Source organism: Equus quagga, chromosome 15 (assembly GCF_021613505.1).
Source record: "Equus quagga isolate Etosha38 chromosome 15, UCLA_HA_Equagga_1.0, whole genome shotgun sequence".
In the NCBI taxonomy this organism is placed as follows: domain Eukaryota; kingdom Metazoa; phylum Chordata; class Mammalia; order Perissodactyla; family Equidae; genus Equus; species Equus quagga.
In genome coordinates this window covers 3,318,423-3,336,364 of record NC_060281.1, presented here as the reverse complement: position 1 = coordinate 3,336,364, position 17,942 = coordinate 3,318,423, and the positions used below count along the sequence as shown (strand labels likewise).

The 17,942-nt window shown below is 42.5% G+C and overlaps 1 protein-coding gene across 5 annotated transcripts in view; it reads left to right on the top strand.

The window, feature by feature from the left end:
* ADGRB3 (adhesion G protein-coupled receptor B3) overlaps positions 1-17,942 on the top strand; it is a 643,872-nt gene that overhangs the window by 317,086 nt on the left and 308,844 nt on the right. For all 5 annotated transcript variants that reach the window (XM_046638989.1, XM_046638988.1, XM_046638987.1 and 2 more), the window contains 2 exons: positions 9,448-9,516; positions 13,871-13,979. In XM_046638989.1, the coding sequence (XP_046494945.1) occupies positions 9,448-9,516; positions 13,871-13,979 (178 nt within the window). The remainder of the gene's footprint in view (positions 1-9,447; positions 9,517-13,870; positions 13,980-17,942) is intronic.

Below are 17,942 nucleotides of genomic sequence, written 5' to 3'. Positions count from 1 at the left end.
AGCTCCTCTTATTATCTGAGAAAGTGAGATGCTGATGGAGCAAAAACCCAAGGGATCTCTGGACCACAGGTATCTGCTGCCGCTGCAGATATGTATTTGATTTTTGCCCTAAGAAGAAAGGAAGGCCAGGTGTTTCTCATGGCACCACCTAAGGAAGTGTGGAGACTGCCTTTTGTCTCTTTTTTTCACTTCTTACAGCGGAGAAGGGTAGGAAATGCCTCAAGAAAAATGAGAATCAGAACAGCATTGGTCCTTAAGGTCAACATGGTGAGGCCATTTTAAAGTTAGAGAGCAAGCGGATGCAGAGAATGGCTTAAATCAGTAACCAGGACTCCTGGCCCAGTGGGAGCCGAGTCGTGTATGGGGCCATAACTCCCAGCTGCCAACCGCTCTGAGTCACAAACGGCTGCTGTTGTCAGTGCTTGAGAGCCTGCAAGGATTTTGTTGTTTCTCCGCAGTGGAGGGAGCCTTGTGTAACTAACGAATGGCTCTTTCTAGGTATTATTTAAACCTTGCCCTCATTTAAAGGTGAAATAAGAAATTCAGTGCCAAATAACTTCTTTAAATGGGTGAGATATTAACCACAAATCTTGCTGCACAATCAACGAGTAAATCCTACCAAGAACAAAATCTGGAAGATGGCTGCTGGCCGCGAGGAACTGACGGTCTCCATGGGAGGTGCTGTATGCCCAGCAGCCGGTCGGGACAAGGAGGGAGACAGAGAAAGAAGTTTTAAGAATATGGACGGCGCAGCCTGTCAACTAGTGACTGCCATGGAGTGGAAATAGTGATTTTGATTGAACCTTAAAAAAATGCACTGAAACATCCGAGAGGTAGTTTTGTCCTTTCAGAATCTGCGCTTCTTTCCTTCAGAGTCAAGAAAATATTGAGATTTGCATTAGTACAATGTACAGGTGGCTTTCGGTTGAGATTCCACTTATTATCAAAGATTTGTCTTTAAGTTATTGAGGAATGTGTTAGTCTGCTCAGGCTGTCTTAAGAAATACCACAAGCTGGGTGCCTTAAACAGTAGAGATTTATTTTCTCGCAATTCTGGAGGCTAAAAGTCCAAGATGGTTTCTCCTGAGGCCTCTTTCCTTGGCTTGCAAGTGGCGTCTTCTCTCTCTGTCCTTGCGTGGCCTTTTTCTCTGTGTATCCTATTCCTCTCTTCTTATAAGGACACCCATTGAATTGGATGAGGACCCCCCAAGAGCCTCATTTTAACTTAATTCTCTCCTCAAAGGCCGTGTCTCAAATACGGTCACAGTCTGAGGTGCTGGGGGGTGAGAGCTTCAATACATGCATTTGGGGTGGACACAGGTCAGCCCAGAATAGGGAATGTTGAAGGACTGTGAGGATTTCCCTTCAGCAAAGAGACCTGTGCCAGGCACCTTCCCCCAGGACGGGACCCGCTACAGCTGCTGCCCACAGTGCCGCGGGGGCCAGACCTGGGTTGGGGCAGGCTTCTCGCATGTGCTGGCCCCTCTGTGTGTCAGCAGGCCTGCCCAAACTTGGGTGATTGGTCCTCACCTCATTCCTCGCTTAAGAAGCACCCCTGTCTGGATTTGGGGATGATTTTGCCTTGCTGAGTTATGATGTTTTTATAACCTTGGCTGCTCTGCCAGACTGTCTCTGGGGGATAATCACTTAGCATATTTAATCATATTAGCATCACTGATTTTTTTACCTTTCATTTTCAAATGGGGAACCAGGAGCAGCCCCAGCTCATGCCCCAAAGCACTGGAGGTCAGATGCTCCCTCTTTCCAGTCGGCTTTCCCATCTGCTGTGCCTTTTGCTGGAACCCTGATCCTAAACTTAGCCTGGAGAGAGAGGCTGGTAGCCATGTGTAAATTTGCCCATCCCAGCTCTTCAGAAACTCCACAGGTCAACCTGGCTTACATCAGGGCGGAGCAGTGAGATGAGTGTGAAAGACAGCCAGCCATTCCTGGAACGATGTTCTTCTCTCATTTTCAAAATGAGTCAGAGTTTCCGTGAGATTTGTGACTAAAAGAAGAGGAGAAGACAAAGGTGTTATTAAAGAGTGGTTTTTTCCCCTAAACTCGTTCACATCAGGGAACATTTGCTTCACTTGTCTGCTCTCGCCTTCTCCTGGATCCGGCAGACTGCCGTGCTTGAGCTCGGACAGTCCAGGTGGCGTCATCCAGCCTGCGGTGGAGCCCACTGCTGACCTGCCGACCCTGACACCCAATCCCCTTGTCCTCAGTTTATCCGCTGGTTTTCCAGTGGCTCAGACTCTTGTCTCTGAATCATATTCTGGATTATAATCCCCTGCCTTCCTGAATCCTTGACACTTTCTAATTGCCAATGGCGAGTGGGTGTGCTGCCTTGATTGATATTCTGGATAAAAGATCTAAATACTAAACCATAGTATTACAACTCTGTCTTGCTCAGTTGTCAGTTACTTTGTCTATTCACCTGTTACCAAAAAAAGTAGTTAAAGCGCTTTGTGGATGTTTACCTTTAAAAAATACCTTCGAGCAAACCCGAGATTATTTGTATGATAATGTTACTCTTACTCAGTTTCATTTCTGGATGCTTTCTGGAATAGGAGACTAAGAAGGAGAGTCACAGGCAGGTCACAGGGGTTTGGACATCTGTGATCCGTGCCTTCATCTGTCATCTGAGTGTGTTCGTGGTTTTGTCTGTCACTAATGCAAATGGTGTCAGCCAGGTGCATCGAGGCTGAAAAAATGCGTGTCCTCCTTCCCGCACCACGTCGTGGACTCTCTCTGGATTTTTACCTCGTTGAATGCTTAGTGGGTCTCCTGTGTGTTAATCTCCCTGGTGGAGAGTCTTCTTTTTGAATTTATTTTATTCTGTCACCTGTCACCCCTGCTTCTCTTCCTCCCTCCCATCTCTCGTCTCTTACTTATTCCTCTTCCTGTCTCCAGTGTTTTAACCTTGACGTCATCCTATTCAGCTCTATTCCTGGTGATCTTTTTTTCCCCTCAAGACTCTCTGGTTTTAAACTAGGATAATGATTCACAGGTTTTTACCTTTTGAGCCTCAAGCTTATAGTTGCAACAGCCTCCTGGGCCTCTTCTCTGAGCTGGATCATAGATTCTTCATGCTCAACTGGAACAAAACGGAGCTCACCGACTTCCTTCGCAGCTCTGCTCTTTCCTCTGTGGTATTCGGCATGGCTGACTGCGTCACTGTCCTAAATGACAGTCCTGGATTCTGTCCTTTCCCTCCCGTGCAATCTGTCACCGTGTCATGAGTTTCCCTGAACCAAGCTGCTGTCATCCTCGCCTCCATAAACAGGACATTTTCTGACATCTCTGTCTTCACTTTACTCTCTTGAACTTTGTTTTCACTTAGCAGCCAAAGTTAGATTTTTATTTTTAATGAAACTCATGTCACGTGACCCTCGTGGGATCAAGGCCCCACTTTATCTGACCCCTTGCCTATCTTCTCCATCCAGTGTTCATATCCTCCTGCTCCACCCCATCCAACGCCCTAGTCATGACCACTCCAGCTATACTGGCCTTCTTTCTGCTTCCTAAACTTTTTTCCAGGCTGTGCCCGTGACACAAGGGGGTTTGTACTTTCTTGTCCCATTATTTTCTGGAACTCTCTTCCATGCGTCTTCCCATGGCTTCTCCTTCCCATCACTCTGTTCCCAGCTCAGACATCACCTCCTGAGAAAGCTCTTTCCTGCTGACCATTCCCCTCAAAGCAGTCTCCACACTCACAGACATGCACTCACACACACACACACACACACACACCCCTCCCTGACCCAGTCACTCTCTACCCCCATAGACTATTTTATTTTTGTATCACCATCTGAAATCATCTTATTTTTAATATTTAGTTGCTTATTTATTGCCTTTCTTTACCCAAATGGAGTGTAAGCTCTGTGAGGGCAGGAACCCCCGTGTGTCTTGCTCACTGTTGTGTTCCAGCACTTAGAACAGGACCAAGTACACAGTAGGTGTTCAATTAAGTGCCTCTTGAGTAAGTAAATGCAATGCTGCTCCTCAGGTATTTCCCATGTCTCTCTTCGCCTTTCTAGTCCCTCCTGCACTGCCCTCCTTTCGGCCTTCATCACCGCTACCTTGGGCTATTGATGATCTTTCCTACTGACATTCCTTCCTCCATCTTCTTCCTGCCAGATCACCCTTCACTTGCCACCTGGGTTATATTGTTGTGACTCTCCTCATGCCATTCTATTGTGAACAAAGCAGCACTCATACTACCAACACTTTCTGCCTGGGTGGGCAGCGAGAGCGATGCATAGGGTGGGTTCACTGTGTTTAGCTGAGAAGAGGAGGCTCCCTCCTTGGTTACTGCTGTGTCTAACCCGAGGGCCAGGGTTGAACATCCATAGTTGCTTCCTCTCCATTAATTAGAGACCTATAACTTCTCAAAACTACGTGTCTGTGCTCAGGATGGCCTTGAGATATCAGAATGGCGTTTTACACAGGGAAAGTTTCATTCCGTATTTCCTCAAGATAACCAGTTTTCTCATCTGTAAAAATAACTGTCCTATCTCCTTCCCGCGACACAGTGAGAACCCTGGTGACATTGGGTATACAGCTGAGGAGAGTATGGAACTGGAAAGGAGGCAGCAAATTAGGTGGGGACCATTTATTGATTTTTTTTGATTCCCCCAAAGACTCGTCTATGACCTTATACACAGTAGGCACGCAGTCAATAGGTTTGAAATCTTTGCGCATTTACATTGTCCTGTGCTGTATGCTGTGCAGTGGGGGCACAAGACTGAACAAAAAAGAAGTAATCCCAACTAGATTATAGGCTGGGAGAGGAAAAAGCCATAAACCGATGATCCTACAAGTAAATCATAATTAAAAATTGCAATGTCCTCTAAAGTAAGACGACACAGAGCAGCAACATCAGTGTGTTTGCCACCCTGTGAGTGGGGCCGTGTGGCTGGCTGGCCAGCATCCCTAGCGTCTCATTTAGGTCAGGGTGAAGGGGCAATTCTTCGTCCTTGAGTAAATGCATGGTAGTTTTGCTGAGTCGCTGATGGATGTGGAGGTGGAGTGGAGTCAGTGACGTCACGCTACTTCACGCTGGGTGTGGGAGGACTGAATATCAGAGCAGAGAACAGGGCCCCTTAGGGGAGATAGAACCTCTTCCTTGACATCATGTTTTCAGGGTTGATTACTTCTATGAAATGGCTGTTTCCTTGTACCTGGAATATTTTTGCCAAGCATGAATGATGAAGATATTGGTAAATGAAAAATAAAAATGCTCACTGATTAGAATCAGGAAAAAAAAAGGGAATATGCAGAATCCTTATACTTAGGGGAGTGCTGGTGACCTGACAAGGCCTTTTTTGAAGAAATTGCCTAGGAATCTAGACGTGAAGGTCAAGGAAGGATTATTCGAGTATAGATGGGAAGTAGAGCCCTGGAAGAAAGATAACAGTATTCTGTAGGTCCAGAGGCAGGAAAGGGTTGGGATGCACAGAGAAGTCTGATGAATATGGACTATAGCAAGTGTGGGCAGGATAGCCCGAGATGGAGTTGGAGAGAGAGGAGGAGACAGATCGTGCTTGGCTTTGCGGCCGTCAGCTGCACTGTAGACTGGGGAATCAGTGACCTATCCTGGATGAGGCATCCTTATCCTAATGGCTGGTCCCTGCTTCTTGCTAAGCCTTAAGCTTTGCTTGCGGGCCCCTATGTTTCTCCTCAGGACCTCCACAATTCCTTCAAGCCATCATTAAGTCTTATTTCTTAGGGCTTGTCCTTCTCTTTCAGTGACCAAGCGCTTTCCTGCAGGGGTGGGAGGAGAACACTTCCTGTGGCTCAGATAGTTCAGCTCACTCCCTCATCCGCAGCTCTAGTTCCACGAGGAATTCAGCAAAAACAAAATGCTCAGATATGCTTCAGTACATTCATAGAAAACTGTATATAATCCATGAGAAATATGTCGAGTTGAAGCCAATCAGAAGTAGTACAATGAGTTATTTACTGCTTTCCATCAAATAGTGGGTCCTTTCTGTGTCATGGCTGAATCTAGGGCCTGCCCTCTGGATGCGGCAGGAGTGTTTGAACTCCTCTTCATCACGTACGTTTACTGCACTGATTTCCGTAAAACTCCCTGCAGAGAAAAAGTAAAGAGTCACGCCTCCTTGACCTTGCGTCCACAACCATTCCACACAGTGCCTCTCACACAGTAGGTGTCTATACAATCCTGAAACCCCTCCCAGCAAAGCGCATTCTTCGGAAGGAGAGTTTTTGCTGAACAAATGATGGACCCTGAAGGTAGCGGTGAATGAGCTTCATGCCCTACGCATCACTCAGAGAGGAGGAAGCTATGAGAGAGGCCAGGAGATGCTGGTAGTGGCTGTGAGAGTCTATAGCTACATTGTAGGTGCATATTTGCCATAACGTGGCTGTAAATACAACTCATGCGGCCAGGCATAAAAAAGATAACACAATGGAAATAAAATCATAGAGCCGCCATATACTGAGCACTTACCACATATCAGATATTGTGCTCAGAATGAGCTCCAGGCTGCACACAGCTCAGCCAGGCAGCTGTCGTCATGTCTGTCTTACAGGTCAGAGCCGTGCGGCCAAGCTGGGCAGCCTGAGTCCAGAGCTACCCAGTTACCAAATGCTGGGGAGTTTCAGACCAGGCCTGCCTAGACCAAGCTCCAAACTCAGACTCACCAAGGACACTCCATTCCTCTAATCAGTCTAGGTCATAGAGATCAGGCCTGATCAAAACAAGACAGAACCTACTGTCAGGTGCACCTCAGGGGCTGGCATCAGGGACCTGATCTATAAGTCAACAGAACAGAGATGTTACCACAATTAGCAGAGCTCTTGAAGAATTCTAGCAAGTGCTGGGTCTGCTGCCGTGGAAGCTGATTGATACTCTTGTCAAAAATTCAGTCCAGTGACCTGAAGTGCTATGAGTTTCTTCTTCAAAATACTGTTCTGTTTGGTTCTGCTGTGTCCTGTCAGTCTGACCTTTGAGCGCATGTTGAAGTGGATTGATTTGTATATAAGTTTTCTCGATGTGTGTGAGAAGGATTAGAGCAGGGTCAGCCCAAAGGAGCAATGCCTGAGTCTTGTTAGAGAGCCTGAGGTGCACTGGCCTTGTAAGTCCATTATCCTTTTGAGCTAGGACTTTATTAGAGACCTGCCATGGACAAGGCATTGCCTGTGCTGTGGAAATGCTGAGGAACACGAAAGAGTCAGAGTCCCTATAAATGGCTCCCCGCCCAACCTGAGATGGTCAGTCTTAGCTCCGTGTGCACCTGCACGGCCCCACAACTGATCATTCCCAAATCCAGTCAATAGGGAGCTAGAAGGGGAACTTGATTCTGTACTACCTTCCCATGCTGATTTAATAAAGTCCGCTTTATTGGTCTTGAGAAATGGTACAAAAACATCTCTTACACTGTCTGTTTGGTTAGTTGAATGTATATTTTAATAATTTGTGGGTTTTGTGTATGCCCTTTGGTGATTTTAAAAAACTGAACTCTGAGTTTATCATGTTCATCAAGGAATTGTGTGTGCTCACTGGCCCTCATGTGCAGAGCGCAGTCACTGACCCAGTGTCAATAAAAAGTGCTCTGTGAAATGTTTTCCCAGAAATGGAGATGCATTTGCACAAATTGCTTGCCATTCTCCTGGTGTCTCTTGTTAGCAGCAGCATGCATTTTGTACGAAAACTGGCAGGGGTTAGGACGCAGACCACAGCCGTGGACCTCAGCACAGCTGACTGGAATGTGCGGGGATGAAATATGCAACATTTGCCTCATTAGCACCACGTCTCCTAGTGAGTTAACCAGCCTTGGGCAATTGAAGGACTCTGAAGGTTAATTCTCTCTGCCTATAGGTAGCGTTACAGCTCAATGGACTAAGCCCTTAAAATCTTATCACTCCAACCAGGAAATTTTAAGTAGAAAAAATGGCTACTAGTACAAAAAGGTTAAACGAACTGAAAACAGGTCTAAAATAGACTTGCAATTTTTTCAAGAGTTTCATAAAATATTGTGTAACTTTTGTAGAGGTTATGACACAAAACGTGTTTTGACCTTGTGATTGCCAAGAACTATTAAAATAAATAGCACAAATAGGGCAATTAAATATAGATACTAACAGCTTCAAACCACAAGAGGAAATGAAGCAGCTTTGCTTTTCTTCTAAAAACACCCAGGTGAATTTAGTTGGAATTAGAATAAAGGCCTGTTTTGAAAAGCTAGACGGGGAAGAAGGCAGATGAGGCTAAAAAATTATGATTCTTTCACTGCCTCGGGGGTTCCTGTCCTAAGCTAATGTATCATCCGAGGGGGTCCTCCCGCTAGATTACATACATACCAGTTAGGAGCGATGCGCCCTGAGGACCAGCCAAGGGACCACCGTCTACATAGCTTAAGACAAATGTCATGGCTTCACTTTACACTACTTCGGTCTCCTGTGACCCCAGGTCACTACTCGTCTTCAACAGGCACTCCGGTTTTCCTCTCCTGGCTCCTGTATCTTGCCAACACAGTGTAGTGTGAGAGGACAGGAAAGTCTGTCTCTGGTAAAAATTCCTCGTGTGTGAAATGAGCGCTAACACAGCTGAACTGACCTGAGCCTCGCTCTCTGCCAATGAGGACGTGGGGAAGGAATAAGGAACGCCCGAATGTGCCTGTCCGTGTGGAAGGGGAACACTGCACACTCGGTGTGGGCATTGCTAGACAGAGGCAAAGCCAGCAGGTCTTCACCAGCTAGTTAGGGACCAGGGTGCTGGCAAGAATTTGGAACTTGAGTAGGAACATGCTACTGTGTCTGTTCTTGCCTCTATTTTGGCCTGCTGGCAAAAGGCAGAAGAGTAAAGAATAACAATTTGAAAATAGCTAAGATTTATTGAGCACTTACCACGTGTGCCAGGTACATGGAAAATTTCATGTACTCTTTGCAATAGGCAGTTGTGAAAGTAAAGTAAAATAGCCTGGAAGGGCAGAGCCAGCATCCAACTGAGGGGACTGTCGCCTGTCTCAGCTTTGCCCGTAGTCTGTCTTCACTAAAATTCTCTTTGAAACAGCAGTGTAGGTAGCGACCGTGGTTCATGATTAACTGGATAACTTGTCATAAGACAAATACTGGAGACTTTCATTACAGAAGGAAGAACGCTTATTTATAAGGAATAGTTGTGCAATGGTATGACAGAATAGAATATGGAGACTATAACGGAACAGACAACTGTGAGTGAGAATAAGTCTTCTACTCATTCGGATGTCTTCTGAGGTGTATATGTGAAGTTAGGCAGAAATCCTGGAATTGTGGTGCTGAGAAAGGGTCCTCAGAGATCTTCTAGACGAATAATATGTTAGAATCATAAGCAATATTGCAAAGCATTTATACCTCTCTGCATAATCAGTCCAAATGGATGTTGTTGAAAAGTATGTTCTCTCATGTAACATTAAACCTTTTATCTAATTTAATTTACAGAACTTCTTTCAAATAGTTAGCAACCTTCTAGATGAAGAAAACAAGGAAAAATGGGAAGATGCACAACAGGTAAGGTTGGAGTTCTTTCAAAACTTAAAATGAAGTTGGCTAAATAAAGTTTTTAAAAATTAAAGAAATTAATGGCTTGCTATTCCAAGAACATAAAGGAAAACTGTGAGAATCAATCTAGATTAACATACTGATTTTAGAGGAAACAAGTGATCTCTTTTATCATAACAATGTATGGAATGATATTTACACATGTGAAAAAATTGAGCACGTTTAAGTAATTTATAACTTTAAGTTATTGATAGATATTGATAGATAACTGTGTGCCTCAACAATCAGTGTCTTCCCTATCTACAAACTATGGGAAAAGCAGCAAATCTTAAAGCACATATTGCAAACGGAACTCTGGGGGACTAACCAGTAAGATCATTTACGTTTACTGCAATGTTACGTATGATCTGGATTATATATACAGATATGCGTTTTGATTCAAAGCCAAGAGTTATAAAAATAAGTTCTCCTTTTAAAAAATGTGTGTTCTGCTTTTTTCTCCTTCTACTCTGCATGATCAGGGTGGCAAGCGGCCCTATTGATTTAGTTTAAAATGCCTTGCACTGCCATTTGTGCTATACTGACTGGCATACAGTGAATAACATTATTTCTGAATTACAGAGAAAATGGGTTAGAGGTTAAGAAGGGGAGACTATGAATATTTAAAAAAAATCATGTGAAATTTAATTCAACTGAATGTCAAAGTTCTTTAAGTTTTCTCCTTGACCCTTTAAAAAAATTCCAAGAGAACAATGCAATCTTGAAAATCAGAATATTTACTGGGGTTCAGGTGAACCATCTCCCCCCTTTTCCCTGTAGAACCGTGTTCTGGGCTTCAAGAGTAAAGCACGCCCTTTATCCCCATTCTGACAGGAGCTCTAAAAATAGTCCAGTGTGCGGCCACCTCATTATCAGGTACAAATGCTGTGCTTCTGGCCGTAGCAAGAGAAAATTCACTCCTTAGTTTAAGACCCTGAATCTATCTTTTTCTGCTAGCTTGAATTATATATTTGTCCTTGGCTTTCTTCTAGAGGAAAGCCTCATTCACTCACTGTAGGAAAATGGTGTCTTTCCTTAGAATACAGCTGCGGAGGCTAAGCACATTTCTGTAGTATGCTGGAGACTATTAATTATGGGTATATTTAGAACAAATGTATAATACCCTCTTTACAACAAGACTGCAATTCATCAGATGGTGTTATTTACTGTGAGTTCCCAACTTGAACAAATAATGAATGGTGGCAGAACTTTGTCAATGGAAAATCCTGAATCCACAATCCATCTATTTACTTGTGATTTTGAGTTGGCTGTATTCTTATCGTTTAAATATTTTTTTTCAGTAGTGATGATCCTTAGTGCTTTTTTAAAAATAACTATTTGAAATTAAAAAAAAACAACTGTTTGTAGCTTTTACTAAAATGTGTTGTCATAAATGTAGCCACATGGTAAATGAACCTCCCGAGTTTGTGGCCCAGGGGGTGACCTCCTTGGAAATGAGCTGTTTAAAATCTACCAAAGATAGTCCCTTGTGGGTCCCCTTATCTTATCTTAGAGGAATAGCCTCAACGAAATGCAATATAAAACACAGCTCTGTGTACGTTTGGAAAACTGGCTGAGGAAGTGTGAATACTGACAACACAAGGGTTGTACAAACAGAATTTGCACTTTTTAACAATAAAGAGAACTATTTCAGAACTCGTTTGCTACACATCAGCCACGGTTATGAAGGATCAAACTATATTTAGTTAAAGCATCCTCCTAAAAACATAGTATACTAGAGTGAAAAACAAACTACACTCTGTGTAGCACTATTTTATCCACCATCATTGTGGTTGGAGTTGACGAGTCCATTTCAGTTAAGGCAAGCCATTTCAGTCACGCTATTACGTTCTGTATTTCCTTGTTATACTGAAAATTCATGTGTCTCTACAACAGGAATGGGCAAACTGAGGCCAGTGAGCGAGTCCAGCCTGATACCTGTTTTCTAAATAAAGTTTCAGACTATAGCCACATCCGCTCATTTACGTATTATCTATGGCTGCTTTGGTGCAAGGAGGACAGAGTTAAATATTTCCAGCAGAGACCTCATGACCACAAAACCTGAAATATTCACTGTCTGACCCTTTGTAGAGAAAAACTTACCAACCCCGGCTCTATACACTTGATACTGTTGGCAAAATATAATTAAAAACAAATCTGCTGCCAACCTAGTAAACTTCTCCACAAAAGTAGAAGAGAAACAAAGCAGCTTTACTGTTAAATAAGCATTAAACCAGAATGTGATGCCCATCCCAGGCAACCCCCTAGGAGATGGAAAGCACGGAAAGAAACCCCACCCTTTATACAGGCCTGTGTCCTCCAGATAAACAGTAGGAGGACTTGACAGCATGGGTTGGCACACACGGTTCATCCTAGCTTCCCTTGGGAATTGGGTGACCGTCTTGTTAGTTAATTGGCTTTTCCACAGAAAAAATGAATTTCTTATAGTATCTTAAAGACTGAAGAGGATTTTGCAACTTAGAGCCAGGCGCCTGCTGAGGTTAGATTCCCACCCTCCGCAGCAGCTGAGAGCTGGGGCTCTGTCCTCCATGATGGTTGCATTTCAAAGAGAGACAGTCCTGGCTTGTCTAGCTGGTGAGAGCCTAGGTAGCTTTTAAAAGGATTTACTTACATTTCAAAAAGACAGACAAAGAACTTAACACTTACTAGTTTTCTAAAGTGAAAGCTCTGGGAAAGGAGGAGGGAGCAGGCTTGGGGAGGGAGTCCGTTTCACCAGGGAGAATTAAGCCTCTTATTTTTAATTTGTGTTTACCCTTACACTGCACGTACTCACATACGCAGACACCTACACAGAAACGGGGAAAAAGACAGTAGTAGCAGGAGCTTGGAGCAGATGGAAATCTCATGCACATTTTTAGAATGGGGGTGATGAGCTTTCAGGATTCATATTTAATGATTGGAAAGGTAGGTAAGATATAGCATTTCTCCCCAAATCTTTCTGAAATTAAAAAAAAAATTACAACTATCTATGCCATACATTTCTAACTGTAACAGCCATTGTTCATGTCTTCAAGTGTACCTGAGTAATTATATTATGCATCCTCGTGTCTGATTTTCGGATGGGAGCAGCACCGAGCTCCTGCAGAATGTGCACACTGTGCCTGCTATCCACCCTGCCGGCCTGTCTTCCTCCTCCTCAGTCCCATTCCACTCTTACTGTGTGCTTTCCTGCTAATCAGCGTCGGTTCCTCTTCTGCACCGGCCTTTGCAAATACACCTCTAAAACTCCCTAATCCACTTAAACTTTCAAGGCTGGAGGCTGCAGTGGTGCTGAATGGCTAAAAGAAATGAGCTTCACTTCAGAAGACTTTCTGCTGTAACATGGTTATGCAGTGCAGGCTGACTTGACAAGCATCATGGCTCACACGCTAAAATCATGTGACCTTTTAACTGGCCTCATGTTCCACACACTGAGCTGTTGCCAGAGCAGGTCGTCTTTAAGAAAGCTCTCATCTGCTTCTCGTTTGTGGAGTGACAGGGCGTTGGGTCTGTTTTGTGTGTGTACACATGCAGCATCGACACTAGAGCAATTACGATGATCCTAAAATTGCTGACACTATTATTCGTACAGTGACTATTATAATTATTAGAAATAAATGTCTCTCCCAAGATGTTTATTATGCAGTGAACTTAATAGTTTGTAAATATCTTCAGGATGGCAATAATAGTTGTTTTTCTTCCTGTGTCCATCATATAGATGCTAAGTAAAAAATGTGACAAACCCAGAATTTTAGTGTTTGTTCTATGTTATTATTTAAGTGAGGAAAGGAGTCCATCAAAAGTAAAGACATGCTATTTCTAAGTATACAATCTGTTAGATATGTTGAGTTTCCTTCGGGTTAACCACTGCATGGTGTCACCTGCGAAGTTCTTGCTGTGTGACACCTGGTGTCATTCTCAACTATTGGTTCAAAAAGATACAGCTGTTGCCAGTTATAGACAATTCTTCAGATAAAGGAGAGCTCATTTGGGGCTGGCCCCGTGGCCGAGTGGTTAAGTTCGCGCGCTCCGCTGCAGGCGGCCCAGTGTTTCGTTGGTTCGAATCCTGGGCGCGGACATGGCACTGCTCATCAAGCCATGCTGAGGCGGTGTCCCACATGCCACAACTAGAAGGACCCACAACGAAGAATATACAACTATGTACCGGGGCGCTTTGGGGAGAAAAAGGAAAAAATAAAAAAAATCTTAAAAAAAAAAAAAAAGGAGAGCTCATTTATGACTTCATTGTGTAGTTTTCTAAAATTGCAGTTATATATTCCATTTTGTAGACCTTATTTTATCTAACCTTTGCTTATCTTTGTAGATTTATCCAGGCTCGATAGAGTTAATGCAGGTGATCGAAGATTTTATACACATTGTTGGAATGGGGATGATGGACTTTCAGAATTCATACTTAATGACTGGAAATGTAGGTAAGAAATAGGATGTTTTCCCAAAATCTTACTCAAATTAAAAAAAAATTGCAAGTATCTGCACCATACATTTCTAAGTGTAATATCCATTGTTTGTATCTTTAAGTATATGTGAGTAACGTATTATATATACTTGGTATCTGATTTTTAGACAGACCCAGCCACATACACATTACACACACAAACACACACACACAGGTTAGTATGCATCTGCATGCATTTGTATGAATTTATAGGGGCCTAGTTGTGTTTGTCTGCACATGTACATGTAAAGGAGAATACGTCCTTTTTTTCCGTTTTTCCAAATGTTCATTGCTATGCAGTCTAATGTTGACATTATATTATATATGCTCTAGTGAGCTTTTTAAAAGATGAGTCTCCATAATCTTCCATACATTGTTCATGAGGATGCCGAGTTACCTTCTTGGGAGGCGTCCCGAGGAGGTGCTGAGTCTGCATGGGCTGTGGAACACTTCAGAACACCTGTAAGGGTCCTGATCGTGGGGCTGTTGCTGCGGTTTTCCTGAGTCACTTCCAGGGCACAGTGGGCCTCTCAGCCCATCTGAACTGGATTCTGTGACACTCAAGAACATCAAGTGAAAACATATTTCTTCCTGGAATTGCCTTTAACATAGTCTTTTAGAGGGAGGACAGTGAAGCAAAACCTACACACACTTTTATGGAGCCACAATTACATAGCCCACAACAATTATATTAACCAAATGACGCATTTCTCCTTGTAGTTAAAAAAAATGGCAAGAGCAAAAGAAATATTCTTAAATATTAGATACATTGAGTTGATATAGGTTTAAGGTTTTTCACTCCTTCAAAGCTTCCTTTCATGATGTCACTGTGCTTCAGAAAAGTTTTCTGTCATTTGTCTTGCTTTAGTGGTCGTCACATAAAGACCACTGAACTAGGGATAATAGCGTGTTTAAATAAACCTGCCTGACCTCACATTCTTGTCCATGGGATGTTTAGTTTTCAGTTTCTGGATCAGGAAAAGACCTCACTTGGTTGAAGGATAAACTAGAGGAGTTCAACTGGTACAGAACATAATTGTTTTTTATGATTAAGGCTTTCGGTGGTTCATTTTACACTCGATTTCTTCTGAAGATACTTTGATCCTGTAGGGACTCATCTGATCCTAAGATATCTTCCACGAGGGTGACCTTAAATTGTAATGGCTAATAGCTAACTGCCGGTAAGATTCTGCAGGTGAGGAAAGCCTACAAGATGTGGTCCCCAAAGTGCTGGAGACATCTCTGCGCCCATATACCATCTTCATGTGGCATAAGGCCTGAAGTCAGATTTATGTCTTAACCTACCTTCCCAGTCAGTTTGAGGACCCAGACTTTTCCCTGGAGCAGGTGTTCAGTAGCTTGTGCTGGTTCAGGAACGGAGTCTGCTGTCCCTTGCCATGAGTGATGAGAAGAGAAAGGGACCAAAAATAGTATCTTTGTTGAAGGATGAATTCAGAAATCAGAGAAAATCCAAATTAAATGTGCATTCCAAAATGGCTGGGCTCAGAGAGGAAAGATCAAGTCTGTAGAAAAAGGGGGAGCATGTTGGGCTATGAGTATTTGAGCTCATGGAAGGAAGAAGCTAGAGAGTTTCTGGCATGCTGGTGGTTCACGCTGGAACCACTCTCCTCAGGACCTTATGACTTCTATGGTGAGGAAGGACCAGGAAGGCCGCTGTGCCAGATCAGACAATTCACAAAGTAACTTACAAGAAAAAGCAAGGGGAAGAAACAAAGAGCTATTGTTTTCTTGCTCCTTTGATAATGTTAACATCTAAGTCTAAAGGGCATTGCTAATTAAATGTATCATCAGGTCGATGCATGGCGTTTGTCCAAAATGTGTTTGGAAAAAACTTTAAAAAAACAAAGCTAATTTCAGAGTCTTATCAACTTAAATTTGGACTTAAAGTAGGCTGTTTGAACAATAGCATTATCAAAGTCTCTATAGCACTAGTATTATTTACTATAAAAATTCCATAAATTGTAAAAATTTATTCCTCTTTACCTTTCTTACCTGATTTACCAAAACTGTCTATTTGAAAAATGTGTGCATTATCTTTTTGCATTAAGATTATGTTATTTAGGTTTGTCCACTTCCTCTATCATCACTAAACTTTAAGAAATATATTAAGCATAGTAACTCAATGCAATTTAATGCTGCAAATAAAGCCAATATTGTCTTCAATCTTGTGTAAGGAGACTGTGATTGTTTGGCCTTCTGATCGCTTCTGTAGCACTAATTATCCACACACACAAAAAAAGGTTATGTTCTGTGAATAAATATTCCAAACGTTATTATACTACCCAAAACAGTATTGTTGGTTTCCCCAAATACTAGCCCAGGGACTGACTTACTGTAGTTTGATGACCAGAAGAAGATTATTCTCAATAATATTTAGGAGTTTTCTGAAGTGTATCCATATATTAGTCAGGACTCTCCAGAGAAACAGAACCAATGGAACATACAAAAGAAGTTTGTTCTGGAAGACGGGCTCATACAGTTATGGAGGCTGAGAAGTCCCATGATCTGCTGTCTGCAAGCTGGAAGCCAGGAAAGCTGATACAGTAGTTCCAGTTCCAACCCGAAGGCTTGAAAACCCGGCAAGGCAATGGCATAAATCTCAATCTGAATCCGAAAGCCTGAGAACCAGAAGCACCAATGTCCGAGAACAGGAGAAGATGGACGTCCCAGCTCAAGCAGGGTGCACACCTGCCCTTCCTCTGCCTTTCTGTTCTGTTCGGGCCCTCAGAAGATTGGATGATGCCCACCTGCGTTGGCGAGGGAGCTCTTCTTTACTCCATCTACTGATTCAATGCTAATCTCTTCCAGAAATATCTTCGTAGACACACCAAGAAATAGTGTTTTACCAGCTTTCTGGGCATCCTTTAGCCCACTGAAGTTGACACATAAAAATAACCATCACAATCCACTAATGTCAAATTGGATAATATGGACAATAATTACTTGCTATTCATCTTCTTTATGTTATCCAATTTGATCCTAGTATATCTAAAACATGATTATACTGTTCGTCTCATATTTCCAAGGTTTTTGAACAGGGACACACAAAGAGAATAATTTACAGCATAAAATTGTGAAATCTGTGAGTTGGCATTCATTTGTCTTACAGCCTAAGTTCAAATATTAATCCTGCAACACTGAGCTTGTTGTGCTGAGCTCACACACATGCATTCACACAGCACGTGAGTGATAAATAGGCTAAGTAACTAAGAATGGTTGCCTATTCCTTATGGCCATTTTCTTCAGAGTGTATTGAAATAAGACGATTTAAAGAACTTCAAAAGATCATCATGTCTTTCAGAGAGATTACAGTTTTTTTTTCATAAAGCATGTATACATAGCCCCCTCATTTTTCTGGAATATAGATAAATTCCTTCAGAAAGAGACAGAGATGAATAGCCAAAAATAGATAGCATGATGACTACACAATTTAATAAGAGAATGTCAGAACCTTGTTGATAGCCTATTTTATTTCAACTTTAAATATAGTTTCAGTCTTTCTGTTTTCCGGTTCCTGGTGTAGACAGAATGAGTTGGGAGCAGGGACAGTGCTGCCAGAAGACATATATAGCAAATAGACTCGCTGAAATGCTGAAACAATGTGGAAAAAGACCTACTGGAAAATGCAGTGGAGTGTGGAGTCCAGACTGTGGAAACAAACAACTTCTCGTGCCTCATCTTTGAGAACATGAGTCCTAAGACAGCACAATATTTATGTCTAAAATCATGGCCTTTATCTATCAAGATGAAAGTTCCTATAATCTGATTAAGATGGCAGGAAAATGAATGACGTATCTTGGAAAGATTTTCTTCAAAAATAGTTCAAATGAAGAATTTTAAAGCTTCTTTCATCTGAAAATGTCCCTACCTGTATCAGCTTTTGATAAACAAAATGCTCTCATATGCTAAAAATCTATAC